This window comes from Nicotiana sylvestris, chromosome 4 (genome assembly GCF_000393655.2).
Source record: "Nicotiana sylvestris chromosome 4, ASM39365v2, whole genome shotgun sequence".
NCBI lineage: Eukaryota > Viridiplantae > Streptophyta > Magnoliopsida > Solanales > Solanaceae > Nicotiana > Nicotiana sylvestris.
The window spans coordinates 165,479,269-165,495,909 of record NC_091060.1 but is presented as its reverse complement, the minus strand read 5'-3'; the positions used below and the strand labels follow the sequence as shown (position 1 = coordinate 165,495,909).

Genomic DNA, 16,641 nt, shown 5'->3' with positions numbered 1-16,641 from the left:
CAGCTTGTTTGGATGATTGTTACGCATCGTTCAATAATGTATCGTATCGTACTGTATTATATTGTATTGTATCGTTCAATAAATATAATGTTTGGATAGATTGTGTCGTTTGCCATTGTTTCATGATATCACGCACCAGTATTATGAAGAATAAACTTGCAATATTATAAAGAAAAATTATGATGCAAGGTAAAATTATTATATAAAAAGATAGGGTAAATGATAAAATAAAATAATTTAATAATAATAAAGGGTGAGATTGAGAGAAAAAGACAAGGCAACGACGCGACCACACCAAAAAGACAGGGCCAAAATTTGATCACATCCAACTATGCCTTATAAAAAGGACTATGCGGTCATTGAAAATATAATCCGGTTTACGAGTCCGCAGTCGAATCCCACAGAGAACTAAGACTTAGCTACAACTGTTTAATATTGCTAAGAAGACAAGCTCGAACAATTCCTAAATAATAAATATTAAGATTCTTATATCTAATTAACTAAATAATTGAAGTAGTAGATTAACAACTAAAGATACTACGGGTTAGAGAAAAGATTAAGGAGGTCTAGAGTTATGATTTCCCCTATTATCGGAATCCTTCCTGCTACGTTTTCTATAAATTCGCCTAAATATTCTCTACCGATCATTAGCGCTCTGACTATCGTAACTCTCTCCCAAAATTGTGAAGTGGAAGCTAAATTTTTGTAGCAACAAGGTACGTGTTCCTTGGTTGTGCCAGTTCTATTAAAATTTAATTGGTTTTTTGGTTTTCTATTTTCTAAAATTAGAAATGACAATTGAATCAAAATAAGTACGATTTTAATTTGATTTTTTTCCAATTTTGCAGGCCATATAGACTTCATAGTACAACTTTACAAAAATGGGATCCAAGCTTTTTGAACTTGATAATTTTTCAATATGGGTGCTTCAGTTGTAAGGTTAATTAGTCCTAAAGTAATTTTATGTATCATGCATGAACAAATGTATGTCGTTTAGTTTTTAACTATGAATCTTTTTTGTCGCTAATAATTGTACTGTTCAACTACAAAATTTAAGTCGCAGCCATTTAAAATCATATTTTTCGTGACACAAATTTTGTTATGACTAAATTGTAGGTTAAACAGAGACGATTAAATAATTGTCACTAATTATTTGCACAATTAGTGACAAAAAGTAAGGTCATAATTAAATATAAACTTTGGTAGCTAAAGTTTACAATGTTTAACTATACATTTTAATTTGTCACTATTGTAATATCATTTTTTTGTGACGAAACTTTTTCGTGTCCAAAGTTTTACCACTTTTAAGACAAATTATAATTTGTCATAAATTGGGTATATCATTAGTGACAAAATAATATGTCACCGATGATATAAAATTCGTGGCTAATGTTATTCAACAATGGTGCCAACTTTTGTTTTTGGTGGGAATTTTAGCGGACAAAACATTTGCTACAAAATTTTATGTTTCATCACCAAAAGTATGCGGCTTATGTATTTAAATACGAAACACAATTTGCGTCACGAAAAGTGAATTATTAGTGACGAATTTTGTGTTGTGGCCAACAGTTTTGTAGCTAAATATCACATTTGTTGTAGTGTTACCACAATTTACTAGACATATTCTCCCGCAATTACGCTAGCTGGCATTAAGTACGACTCACTCGGATCGAACCCAAGATTTTGTTATACCCAACCCCACTTTTACACCCTTTTGTATTGATCCCTCATATACGTTAGGAATAATGTTGTTCAACAACTACCTAAATATGCACTCTCTCCCGAGTAATACACACTAAATAGGCACAGTCGATTGAGAGCTATTCAACCAACCACAATAATAACGTAGTTGAACAAATAGAGAAAATACTACAACAAATTTATATTAACGTAATAGAAAAATCATCCTCTAATAGGTTCCATCAAAACACTAGATAACAAATAAGCTATTCATAATAATATGCATAAATACAATACTAGAATTCATAACCAATAATGGAAAGTAAGAAGAAGGAAGTGAAAAACTCCTAGTAGAATTCTCCCCCTTGCTAGTGTGTTCTTGCCTCCTTAGGTCGAATCTCCGGTCTCCACGACGGCTCCGTGCTCTTCCTAGGTCTAAATTGTGTCAAGAGTCACCTAAATAACGTTTTTCCAGGTATATATACCAAGTAGGGTGGGGCCTAGACTAAAACATCTTCTCCTGCGTGAAATAGGACAATCACTCTGTAAAATTTGTACAGGCGCGCCGCATGGGGCGACGCATTGTGCGGCGCGGCAGTGGGGAAGTTCAGAGAGCTGTTTTCTGACATACTGTTGGAAAATTGCACAGATGCGGCGCACGCTGCGGCACACTGTGCGGTGTGGTAGTGGGGAATTCGCAAAAATACAAAACATGAAAATTGTAGCCCTTTTGAATAGCTTTGCAACGATATATTGTGGAGCCAAAACGGAGTTCTGAGCAAAAAGTTATGTGTATTTTACTAGACAATACATCGTATACCCGCTCGATTCTTCGTTTCGTTCTTAACTATCATCCGTTGATCCCCGAACACGATCCCGCTTGATTCCTTGGTCTTTTACTCAAACTCCAAAGCTCCAAATCGCTTGAATTCATTCCATAATATCTGCATAGCTCGGAATCACTCCTACAAGACATAAAATACATAATTAGTGCAAAACACTAGCAATTAAAGTTCAAACTCAATTAAAGTGCAGTAAATTAAAATGTGATAAACGACTAAAATACGTAATTATAGCCTATCATCACATGGCAAATACGAGATAATTTGCTTATACCAAAGATATGAATGAACCAGAAATTTAACCGAGAACAAAATTGTTCTATTTCATATAGTACAAATAATAAATTTGGACCTTTTCCCTAATATGTACATCATGCGTACATCTCATTTAAATTTTACAACATTGTTATTTGTGAAGTCTAATATTTCTTTTTTCTTTTCTGTAGTAGCAATATATTTTCAAATTAAATTCTCAATAAATGTTTAACCATGTTTGGTACGAATGTGTGATATTCTTATGTAATTCTTAAATATGTACATTCTTATTAAAAAATTAACATTTTAATTTCCGAATCATACTAAAATTAAATGCATGGACCCTCAATCCGAACTCATTGTCCTTTTAGACAAAGAGTAATAATTAACAGAAGAAAAAGAGGAATAGTTTTCATAAGGAGACAAGAACTTCCAACCCATACTCTACTTTCCTCTTTAGTCTTTTTAGTTTTAATAAAAGAGGAGTCCAGGTATTCATTCATATCCAAATTATAACAAAAAATAGCAGCAAATTTTATTGTAAAGTGGATTAGGATAGATACGGGTAGAACCCCACCACTTTGCATTCTATTCAAATTGGCCCCAACATTTAAGGCACTTCATTTCTTTGTCGTCCTATTTTCCCTAATCTATAAATTTTTCAATGTAACTTTTAACGAACTGTTTTTGCTTTTATTTCGGAAGGTTCTTCTGGCTTTGTTGCATCAATATAATGTATCATCTTCAAAGAAAATAGGATTTTACTTGCAATTTGGATTCAATCTATAGTTCAAATTGGAAACTAATGTTCCAATTTAATAATTGAAATTTCATTTTACACTCGATTGGTGCGACATTCAAAATCTGCCGTGCCATTTTCCCTTTCCTTGCTTCTTCTTTTTCTTATTCAAAGATCTACCCTCTCCAAAAAAAAAAAAATATTGCACAAAGCATCCCGCGTTCACACAGGGTCCATGAAATAACCGCATATCAAGGGGTGTAACGTAGACAACCTACCCTAATACAAAAATAAGTGGCTGATTCCACGACTCGAACCCAACCTACAAGTCATACAAAGACAAGTTCATTGTTGCTCCAAGGCTCACCTTCAACATATTTTATTCCAGAAACAAGTATCCAACATTTTTTCGAACTTGTACGGTGAAATGAATTATATATAATAAAAATATAACACATATTAGGTGATCTTTTTTGTGTGAAATTTTCGCAACATTATCTTGTTGACTGATTAGATTCTAATTACATGTAATAATTATGCTTAATTTCTTATTATTGCAATCTCTGCATTGATCTATACCATCCTTTTGTTTTTGGTGCACCTCCCAACAAAGGTTGCTAGGGTAGAGAGGAGTCGACAAGAATTAAAAGGGACTTAAATAAGTTTGGCAACCTATCGAAACCAATTACTTCAAAGTTTTTAACTCTAATTATGTTCGTACTTGGAGTAGGAGCTCTAATTCTGCCCTCCAAATTAGATAGTAAGTAGTACCACCTATTTGTCTCTTGGAACTTAATCATTTTTTAATTTTTTTTTTGTTTTCTTTACAATTAATAGTACATCTTCCCATTGGTTTTTCCTTTTTTTCTTTCTCCCTTAAAAAACATAAAAAATTAAGAATTTAATGTTTTTAAATTTATTTTCATAATTCCAAATTTCTCGTCCTTTACCTCCTTTCATGTTCAGTTTTTTCGCTATCGAAACGAGGAAATAACATATACTGGTAATAAAATAATGAATAGTTAGTTGCATTTGACTTTCAAAAAGAAAAAAGGAGCAATCATTTTAACTCATGGAGTTGAATTTAACCATGTAATCACTATCTACACCACAACTTTGGTGACCCCAGGTGTTCTTTTGGATCAGACCCCCACCCGTACAAGCGTTCACGATCGTTCATGGTTCGGTTTGGATCGATTTTTCCCTAAAAAGAAATCAAATCAAGTAAGTCAATTTTTCAAATAATAGAATCAAACCAAACAAATTAAGTCAGTTTTTTCTCGATTCGGTTTATGTCGGGTTTTGTCAGTTTTTTGGGTTTTTCGGTTATTTGTTGGTTTTTTCTTAAATATAAGACATACACTACCAAACACATATTCCGGCTACCACATTTTCAACATAACACTATCAAATCAATTGCCCTTTGAGAAATCTATTATTTACTAAAATATATTAATGATAATCGAATCAAATAGTGACGAATAATTTAAGTACTCAATTAAAAATATATTTTTTTTAACATGAAATAGATTCTTACACTTAACAAAAGAAAACTACCAATCAAACTAGCATATAAAGGTAAGAACTATACTAAAAGTGCAAACAATTAACATTCACCATAAATTTTTTGAAACTTTGTATAAAAATATACATATAAATAGGTGTAATAATAAATTTGAAATAGCTATTCCTACAGTCGATTTGGTTAGATTTTTTCGGTTATTTTTTAATTAAAGCCAAAACAAAACCAAAGTTGATCGGTTTTTAAAATTCAAAATCAAAACCAAACCAAACCAAAAAGTATCGATTGTTTTGGTCGGTTTGGTTTGATTTTCGGTTTGGTTCGGTTTTTCGGGTTTTTATGAACACCCCTACCTACAACCACTATACCACCACCCCCACGAGGTGTACTTTTGTAAAGCTAGCAGCTCAATGAACAAAACTGTGAGAGAGAAAAATTTAGAGTAATACCACAAAGTCCATAGTAATACGCTAGTTCCCACTTCTACTCTGGTATCTCTAACCTATGAGTTAGAGCTAATTTTTGGGGAGGGAGGAGGTTAGAATGATAAAATCTAGGGTTACCAAAATATAGCTTTGATATTTTGTGAAAGAATTTAAACATTTAATTTTAAAAATGTACGACACTGAATAAAAATTATTCAGAACTATTATAAGCTTTTATGGATAACCTTACATGACGAAATAGAAATAAATTACCATCATGTATTGAAAATAAATTCATACAAATATTAAAATAACCCAAGATTATATTGATCAGCATACCTGTAAATTTTTAATGCCACTTAATTGCATTTTTTTCGTTTATTTTACTTTCTCGTGTAGCTATAAGGCTGATATTGCATTTTAATACTTAGAGGTTACCTATAAACTCTCAAAATGTCCAATCTTTAATTTGCAGCCAATCTCTACTCTCCCCACCTTTATTTTTTTTGTTTCTTATTCGGTGTTCGGTACCCGCATTGGAGCCCGATTATATCATGATTTGTGCCGCGTAGGGCACCATTCAGGAGAAGAGTTCCCTATCAAGGATTTTCTATACTCAGAAATCGAAATCGGAAACTATGTTTAAGGAAAGAACAGCCCCATCCGTTGCACCATATCCTGTGGTGGTCCCCTCCTTTATTTACTTGTTATTATTAGCCTACAATTCAAATAAAGTTCATAACGTTTGAGGTTTAATTATGCCCATATATATAATCAAGTGAAGGTGAAACAAGAAAGGAAAAACTCCAAGCAATTGTTTTTTATAGGGGAAAAAAAGCAAAAAAGGTCTTCTTCTAATTTGACTTTGGAAGAAAGAAGGGAACTCAAGTCATGCATGTCATAAGCTACTTAACTATAACTAAAATGAAGCACAATTTTTCAAATTTAAGTCAATTGAAGTTACGTTAACTGATGGAAATTGAACTGTTGAACCAAAATAGAGGTGCTTTTTACGGCATGTCTTTGTTCATGCCATTTGGTTGATTATTACATAACCTACATTAATTTAAACAGTTATATTTCCCCAGAGTTGATGAGCTGTAACTAACTAATATAACACTCATTTTGTGGACCAAGAATCTATCAGAAAATAAGCCTCATTTTATTCTTAAAATAATCATATTATAAGGTATGAAATTTGCATGATTGGATTTTAGGTAAGCAAAATACCAAAACTTTAACTACCCTTTTATTATTTTTTTCATTCATGCCAAACTATGAAACTGATTGCTTGTTATAAGGATTTCATTTATTTTTTTATATTTTCGAAAAAGTTCGTTGTGTTAATTTGTGGTATTATCGTATCTTAAACCATTCAAAAGAGGATTTGTTCCAAATAACACTCCAATTCACGTAATGCATGTATTTGCTTCTTTATTACCATTTATTCTAAGTGTTTTTTTAGCAGTTTTAATTAATTCGCTCAAGATACACACATATTTTTAGCAGTTTCAATTAACTTGCTCAAAATACACCCCGAGGGAATTAAAGTAACTTTTTACTCGTTCTTTTCAACGCTACAATAACTATATAGATTATTTCTTATCGTACCATGATGAATTTGTAGTATTGTTTCTAAAATTTGAATCAGTGTTGCAACTTTTTTCTGCCCGCCTAGGTAAAAATATGTTTTATAATATCCAAATGGTCTTTCCACTCTTCTAAATTCACTTACTTACATTCTTAAGTTATTATACGTTAATAGTGTAAAGATTTTTTATACAATTAATAATAATTTTCTATACAATTAATAATAGTTGACTTATTAAAACACGTGGATTATCCGTTTTATCATGTTACCAATTAGCGCTTATGATAAAGTTTTATTTGTGATTACCTTATAAGTAATTCATCTTTGTAGACCCAATTTACACCATCAATTAAAAAAATAAACTCATTGACTTATAAGCTATATATAGTGCAATGATATCTTTCATATCCTCTTTTGCTATTTTGGTTTTAGTTTTCTAAATATCTTGTTGTTGCTTCCAAACGTACACGCAAGTATACGTGGTCGTACAAGTAATATAATGATAAGTTGAGTGTCGAACTCACATAGACTTGTGTAAACTACTCACTAAATCACTAAAATCGTTATTCAATCCAGCTAAAATCAAAGTCCAATAATATGATTATATTATACTACAATTCTAAATAATAACTAAATTATCAAGTAACGAGTTGATTGTTGTGTATTCAGTAGAGACAAGTATTCCAGAGTTGTGATCGATTCACCAATCGTATTGTGTTCTAATTAACTCTCCCTTTCATATAATTCACTCATGGTTGCTAATTAATCGATAAATGCTCTCATGGCCTTCTCCCGAAGTACTACTCACCTATTCTCAATAGATTAACGCCTATATTCCTATAAAATCAATCCATTAAGAACGCATTAAGATCACGATATTTAATTAAGCATGGTGACTAGGTATATTCATATCCTAACCACAAATTCGCTCCCCCTAAGGGTTAAGATCATGCTATCTTCAATTCTTCTCTAATCTCAACACGGCTTTTCCAAGCATAGCATAAATAGTAAATAGAACCTAACTGCTGGCCAGACAATTAAGCAATTCAACACAGAATTGAAGAAACAACCATATATGAGTGAATTATAATCAAGGTCAAGCTAATATCAAACAACAATATTCATGGCTAAATCACAACCCCAGAACAATGGGTGTTTAGCCACTCATGATGTAATCAAACAATTGCATAAGTTTTGATTAATTGAAAATACTAGAAAAGATGAAGAATTCTGAGATGTTCTTGCTCCTCAATGTTTCTTACGTGTATATTTGCTCTGAAGTGCGTCTCCCCCTCCAAAAATAGGTTTAGTCTTGCTTTTATATCAGTTGGGTAGGTCTAGGGCCGAAATAAACTTGTCCCGGGCAAAATAGGACACATTTCACGTCATCAGCGCTCAGCCCGGTGCCAGGCGCCCTCCACGGCGCCCCAAATGTGAGCATACTATTTTTGGCGCCACAGGTGGCGCCAGGCGCTTCCTGTGGCGCCCAAATGTCTTCCTTTTCCGATTTTTTTCGTTGTAGCTTCAATTCTTACACGTTTTGTCCCAAATTGCTCCCGAATCATTCCTACAAGTAAAACACTTCAAATCAATATAATTCATCGCATTTAACATCACAAATTCATGAAACAAGAGTAAGATATGAGGCAATTTACATAAAAATATATATACTTTAAGATAAACATCACTTGTCTTGCTATTACTTGCTATTAGTGCTTCTTCCATCTTTTCTTTAGCAGAAAGTCTATCGGAAACAGTCTTTCTGTCCTTCAAGGATAAGGGTAAGATTGCATTTATCCTACCATTCCCAGATCCAGAGGCGGACCCAGAATTTTTACGCGACGTGAGCACATTATTCTGCTCAACTAGTGTCTCCTAAAGGTTTTTAGTGTTCAGGGTGCCAACCACTTTAAATTAACCATTTTCAAGGTATATACATATATGTGTGTGTATATATATATATATATATATATATATATATATATATATATATATATATATATATAATTTATACGAAATTTACGGGGTCCGGTGACCCCTCACATTGTTGAGCAAGCTACTCATCAGAGAAACATTGAGTCTGATAAGAGAAGTGGAGGCTTCTCACTAGAGAGAAATAAAGTGGTGGAGTCATCTATGAAAAGTTAAAGAGGAAGAAGAAATAAGGGCTTCAGACAAGAGACCTAGGTTTGTTTGGAATTAAACGAGGTTGTCTCTATTGACTATTGGACTTGACACGTGGAGCAATCTCAACATTTAAGAACTTACAATCTAAGCCATTGGATCATACACGAGTAAAGCACATGCTCACACATAGTAGAGAATATTTTGGTTACACAACTGTATCCACAAGCAATAAAATTTAGACAAGTGTACATAATAATTTTGTTACACAGTTATAGGGATAAGCAATAGAAATTAGACAAGTGTATAGAGTAGTTTTAATTTACAATTTTCTATTGTAGCAAATGCTTGTATAAATATCTGTACAGTGAATGAAAAGATGGACAAAAAATTATGCAATTCCCTTCTTCAATCTTTCATGGTATCAGAGCAGTAGCTCGATTCCAAGGGAATTCATTTTTCAAGTTTTACTTCTTCTTTATTTTCTGTATTCTTCATCCTATTCCATATAATGACCCGACCGGTCATTTTGAGCTTTTGCACCTTGCTCGTCAGTTCTCGGGCATGATTTGCCCCGTGTGATGGATTATGACTTATGTAAATCCTTGGTTTTGGTTTTCAGGATAATCGGAATGAATTTGGAAGAACAGTTCTCACTTTGAAGCTTGAAATTTAAAAAGTTTGACCAAGATTTGACTTGTTGGTATATGATATCGGATCGGAATTTTTATGATTTGGTTAGCTCCGTTAGGTGATTTGGGACTTAGGAGCATGATCGGAATGCATTTTGGAAGTCCGTGGAAGGTTTAAGCTTGAATTGGCGAAATTGAGATTTTGGCATTTTCCGGTTGATAGGTGAGATTTTGATATACGAGTCGGAATGGAATTTCGTAAGTTGCAATAGCTCCGTTGTGTCATTTGTGACGTGTGTGCAAAATTTCATGTCATTCGGACGTGGTTTGGTTGGGTTTTTGATCAAAAGCATAAATTGGAAGTTTTTGGAATTCTTAGGCTTGAATCCGATGTGATTTTGGTATTTTGATGTTGTTTTGGGCATTCGAAAGATTGGAAAAAGTTTAAATGAGGTTATGAGATATGTTGACATATTTGGTTGAGGTCCTGAGGGTCTCGGGTGAGTTTCGGATGGTCAATCTGACCATTGCATGTTGTTTGGAATTGCAGAAAATTGCTGATCAGTGTTGCAGAGAAATGGCCTTCGCGTTCTCGCGTTCGCGAAGGGTTAGTTGGTGAAGGCTAAGAGTTAAGCCTTCGCGTTTATGAGGAAGGCTACACGTTCGCGAAGGGCTGGATGTTTGGTCACCGCGTTAGCGAAGAGTGGATCGCGTGCGCGTAGAGTAATTTGGTCAGCTGGACTTGAGGTATTTTTATTCATCGCGTTCGCGAGTGGTGTAATGTGATCGCGAAGGTTTAGTCTAAAGGAAGCATCACGTTCACGATGGACAGGTCGCGATCGCGAAGAGGAAATTCTAGTCAAAGTTATTTTGTGTTTCGCGAACGCGAGGCTTTGACCGCGTTCGCGAAAGAGGATTTCAGGCCTAGGCAGAATATTTAAATAGTCGTCTTGTCCGCGATTTTGGGGTTTATTTCCACCATTTTTGGTCGTTTTTGTCGATTTTTGAAGAGGATTGAAGAAGGATTCAAGGGGAATTACTTGGAGGTAAGATTTATGGACTTTATACTCGTTTCTCATGTGAATTCTACCTAATTAATCATGGAATTTAAGCCTAGTATTGAAGAACTAGGGCTTGTAATTGGAGACCTAAAATTTGGGATTTGAGGGGCCATTTGAGGTCCGATTTTGATGTTCTTGGTATGTATAAACTCGTGAGAGGATGAAGATTCTATTGATGTGACTTTTATCGGATTTCAAGACGTGGGCTCGAGGGACGAGTTTGAGCAATTTCGGAATTTTTGATGTAAATTGGATATTTTCAAGTGGGCTTTGTTCTCTTAGCATATTTTAATAGTTATCTACTAATTGTGGCTAGATTTCGAGCATCCGAAGGTCGATTCGTGAGGGCAAAGGCATCGCGGGCTAGAGTTTGGAACGGATCGAGGTAAGTAATGATTGTAAATACTGTCCTGAGGGTTTGAAACCCCCGGACTTCACATTGTTGTGCTAATTTGAGGTGACACGCACGCTAGATGACGAGCGTGGAGTCGTGCACCATTAGGGATTGAGACTTGGTCCGTCCTGTACGACTATTAAGTCGTGTATTTGATTTGAAATCTTATGATATTCTGTATTTTAGAGATTGATATTATATTTTTGGTTGTATGCCATGTTTGGGGCCTTGTGCCGACCTGTTGAGACCCTTAGGGGCACTTTCACTATTTTTTCTCACTCTATTTATTTTGAAAACATATCCTTAGTCATGTTTTACCTGTTTATTGTTTAAATTTGGTTTTATCACTTTACTTCTTAAAATGTGAAAAACTGTTTGGCTTGAGTTCCATGTTTTACTGATGGTCCGAGTGATTGTGAGGTTAAGGACTGAGATAATCCGAGGGTCTGATTGTGAGGTTGACGACTGAGATAGACTGAGGGTCTGATTGTGAGGTTAATGATTGAGATAGGCCGAGGGCCTGGTTGTGAGGATTATATATTTATGGATCGGGTATATATATATATATATATATATATATATATGTGTGTGTGTGTGTGTGTGTGTGTGTGTGTGTGTGTATGTGTGTGTGTATAGATCGGGCTGCACGCCGCAGCGATATAGCGTTTGGGCTGTAAGAGCCCCTCCGGAGTCTGCGCACCCCCAGTGAGTGCAGTCGACCAAATATATGGATCGGGATGTACGCCGCAACGATATATGGATCAGGTTGCACGCCACAATGATTATTATATGGTACTTATTGAGCGTAAGTGCTGAGCGTAAGCGCTGACAGGTAAGAGTGAGTCATGAGTGACTAAGAGGCTTGCCTGAGGGGCTGTATACATACATGAGTGATGCTTTGTCTGAGGGGCCTGTTTATGAACTTATTATTTTTCACTCCTCCTTAAAGTGAGTTTTTATCGAATATGTTGATTTAGTTACTGTTTTCACTCATCTTTAGATCGAGCCTCTATTAAAAATGTTGAGCAAACGCTTTAAACAACTTTCATTCAAACTGAAGTTTTTAAGTTATGAAATGGGTATAAATTTTTGTTTTGCCCGAGAGGCTATATACGAACTATATTTTGCCCGACGGGGCGATTATGGTTTTCATCTCTTTTATTATAAATGGTATTGAACCCTTACTGACACTGTTGGAAAGCATTTTCAAATAATTTTTACCAAAAACTGGATTTTAAATGAGATAATTGACTCATATTCTGATTTGAAAGCCTATTGTGCTTATTGAGTTTATCATAAATGTGGATTCATCGTTTCATACTGTTCAGTCTTTATTTACTCTTATTACTTACTGGGTTGGAGTACTCACATTACTCCCTACATCTCGTGTGCAGATTCAGGTATTTCGGAACCCGATAGCGAGTGTTGATTGCTCAGAGGCGGAGTCATCTGAGTTAGCAAGGTGGCTGCACGACGTTCGCAACATTGCTTTCCTTCTTCTCATTTTCATTACTGTATTTAGTATATTTTTAGACTCTTGTTGTACTCGGACCTTGGTAGATGCTCATGACTAGTGACACCCCGATGTCGGGCTTATGTAATTATTCCGCACTTTTCTTTTAAATTTTCATCATAAGATCATTAGTTTATAAATGGTATAAAACAACTTTTATTGGAAAATGGTTGATTCGGGAGTTGTGTCGGCTGACCTAGTTTCACGATAGGCGTCATCACGCCCGGATTAGTTTTTGGGTCGTGACATTCCATCATGGCACCTGAAACACCCCTCATTCCTGCACCTCAAACTTCAACTGGAAATGGAGTGATTCTTGATGTTAATCACCCATACTTCCTTCATTCATCAGATGCTCCTGGAATGAGCTTAGCCAGTGCACTATTTGATGGAAGAGGGTACCAAGGATGGTAGAGATCTGTGTTGATAGCCCTTTTAGCAAAAAGCAAGCCGGGCTTCATCGATGGTACATGTCCAGCCCCTGCCATTACTTCCAAAGATTATCAACCATGGAGCAGATGCAACGACATGGTAACATCATGGTTTCTAAACTTACTGTCTAAGGACATTGGATACAGTGTCATATATTCCAAAACTGCAAGAGAACTCTGGACTGGACTAGAGCACAGGTTTGGGCAATTCAGTGGAACAAAATTATATCACCTATAGAAAGAGTTAGCTGGTTTAGTTCAAGGTACAAGTGACATAACAACCTATTTCACAAAGCTTAAACGTCTATGGAATGAGTTGGATACTCTCAACTCCAATATCAAGTGCACCTACACTTGTATCTGTGAGGGTAAGAAAGTGGTGGAAAAATCATAAGAGGATCAGAGACTAATTCAATTTCTAATGGGGTTGAATGAGGCATATGGTCAAGCTAGGGGAATCATACTCATGATGAAACCATTACCCAACATCAACCATGCATACTCCTTAATTCTACAGGATGAGAATCATAAAGAGGTATATGCTAACCCTCTCATTTCAACTAATGCTTCATCCTTCATGGTAGGAAATCAGAACAATTTCCAAAATCAAGGAAACTTTTCACAAAGAAATAGGAAGCAGAGACTTCCTGGGCAGTTTCAGAAGCCTGCTAATGGTTTCCAAAAATCTAGAAATCCACCACAAAGGACATCAGCCCCTAAGGCAAGGAAAGGAAAATTCAATCCTAATGTTTCTTGTACCTACTATAAGAAAATAGGCCACTCAATAGCATATTGCTACAGAATCATAGGGTTTCCAGATGGTTTTGAATTCACAAATGGAAAACAGGGTCAAGCACCCATCAGAGGTAATGGAGCTTTCTTAGGAGACCAAGGAGATGATCTAAACAATAATTTTAATGAAGTTATGAATCAACACCTTTCAAAAGAACAATTCTCACAGTTGGTACAACTCACTAAGCAAGTTAAGGTGATAGATGCAGGAACCTCAAACTCAGAAATCAATGTAAATGTTGTGGCTGGTACAATTATCAAATATTCTGGTTCTTGCTTTTTAGTTTACAATTCAAGCACCTGGATCATAGATTTAGGAGCTTTAGAACATATGTGTTTTGACTCAATTGCTTTTATATCTTTATCACCTCTTCCTGTTCCTCTAGACATCAACCTACCTAATTCTTTCAAAATAACAATCATTCATGTAGGAAAAGTTTCCATTCATTTTGATTATATCTTTGAAAATGTATTGCATGTTCCTACTTTCAGATATAATCTAATGTCTGTTAATAGATTTTATTTGCAATTTCATTGCATCGTCTCATTCTATTCTACTCGATGTATGTTGCAGGCCCCTTTAATCAAGAGGGCTCAAATTTTTGGTGAAGCAAAAGAGGGACTGTACCTATTGGAGCCTAATCATAATAGTTCTAGACATAGGTGTGAAGAAAATATAGTTTCATCTTCAAAACAGAATGTTTTCAGTCAAGTTTCAGTTTATTTTCCCTTTTCTGCAAGTACAATCTCTGATGTAAACCTTTGGCATGTCAGGCTAGGGCATTTGCCCTTTTCATCAGTGAAACATCTCAATTTTATTTCCATTCCTTCTGATTTTGAATGTTTATGTGATATTTGTCCTAAAGCTCGACAAACTAGAAATTCTTTCCCTTTAAGTTAAATCAAATCAAAAAGAGCATTTGAGTTAATTCATGTTGATATATGGGGACCTTACAAGGTTCCAACTTATAATGGTTTCGGATATTTTTTAACCATTGTGGATGATTATAGCAGAGAGGCATGGACCTTTCTTCCAAACAGCAAGAGTAATGTTTTTGATGTCCTAAGGAATTTTTTTACTATGGTAGAGAGGCAATTTGGTGTTAAAATACAGAAGCTAAGGACAAACAATGCCTTTGAGTTAGGCAAAGGAACTCAACAGTTTTCTTTTTATTTCTCTCAAGGAATTTTGCACCAAACATCTTGTGTAAACACCCCTCAACAAAATGGAATTGTTAAAAGGAAGCATAGACATCTATTGGAAATTGCAAGAGCTCTAATTTTTCAATCAAAAGTTCCTATTCCATATTGGGTTGAGTGCTTATTGACTGCTACTCATTTGATCAATCGATTGCCTTTTAAGGTCTTTAAAGGAAAGACACCTTTTTCTATCTTATTTAACCAACCACCCTCATATGATTCTATAATTTTTTTTTCATGTTTATGTTATGCATCTACTTTATCAAATGGGAGAAGTAAGTTTGCTCCTAGAGCTAAGACTTGTGTATTTTTGGGTTATCCTTTGAGACAAAAGGGATACAAGTTGTTGGAAATAGACACAAAGAAAGTTGTAGTTTCCAGAGATGTCCATTTTTATGAGGACAAATTTTCTTTTGCTTCTACCCATGTACTCTCAGAAGCTACATTTCCAATTCATCCACTTTCACATAATACATATACCTATCCTCTATCACATCCTTCTTCTATTCCTGATCCTCTCTTACCTCCCACTTCCTAATAGGGTAATTTCACCTCATAGTTCTTCCTCACCTATCACTCAGTCACCTAGCACTCATTCACAACACTCTGATTTACCTCAATCACCTAGAAATCAGTCACCTCACACCTAGATTCCTCCCAACATTAGTACACCTACACACATTGATACACCACTTCAGCTTAGGAAATCAACTAGAGAGTCAAAATGGCCAAGATATCTGAATGACTTCATCTGCAACAATGTTCATCTTACCAATCTAACTGAAAGCTATTTTACAGAACCAGCTCAAACCAGTGTCTACTCCTTTACAGCCTTATCATCTCACAATCAACATGTTATGCACTCTATTTCAGAAATCTCAGAACCTACTAGTTTTTCTCAGGTCTCTATGTATCCTGGCTGGCAAAGAGCTATGAACTCAGAAATTGAGGCCTTAAAGGAAAATCACACTTGGGATATGATTCTTTTACCATACGGAAAAAGGCTTTACCTTGTAAGTGGGCATACAAGGTGAAACACAACTCTGATGGCAACATAGAGAGACTAAAGGCCAGGTTGGTGGTGAGGGGAGATATACAAAGAGAAGGGATAGATTATACTGAAATTTTTTCTTCCGTGGTCAAAATGACCACTATACGTTGCTTACTGGCAGTGGTAGCTAAGAAAGCTTGGCCAATCCATCAACTAGCTATAAGCAATGCATTCTTACATGGTGATTTACAAGAGGAATTCTATATGAGATTTTCAGCTGGTTTGTCTCCTCCCAGTCCCAACCATGTTAGTTTACGAAGGAAGTCTTTATATGGTTTAAAACAAGCTTCATGGCAGTGGTATGCTCGGCTTGCGGGCGCTCTAAGTTTCAAAGGTTATTCTTCTTCAATGAATGACTATTCATTATTTTTTAAAAGACAGGCAGGTTT

The 16,641-nt window shown here is 35.2% G+C and overlaps 1 protein-coding gene across 1 annotated transcript; it reads left to right on the top strand.

Annotated features, from left to right (window-relative positions):
- Positions 1–13,630: 13,630 nt before the first annotated feature.
- On the top strand, positions 13,631–14,902 carry LOC138890469 (uncharacterized). The gene has a single exon (XM_070173857.1). The coding sequence runs from the start codon at positions 13,631–13,633 to the stop codon at positions 14,900–14,902; it is 1,272 nt and encodes a 423-aa protein (XP_070029958.1).
- The last annotated feature ends 1,739 nt before the right edge of the window (positions 14,903–16,641 follow it).

Coding starts and splice junctions, on each gene's coding strand:
- LOC138890469 (XM_070173857.1), top strand. CDS start 13,631: ATGGGGTTGAATGAGGCATATGGTCAAGCTAGGGGAATCATACTCATG.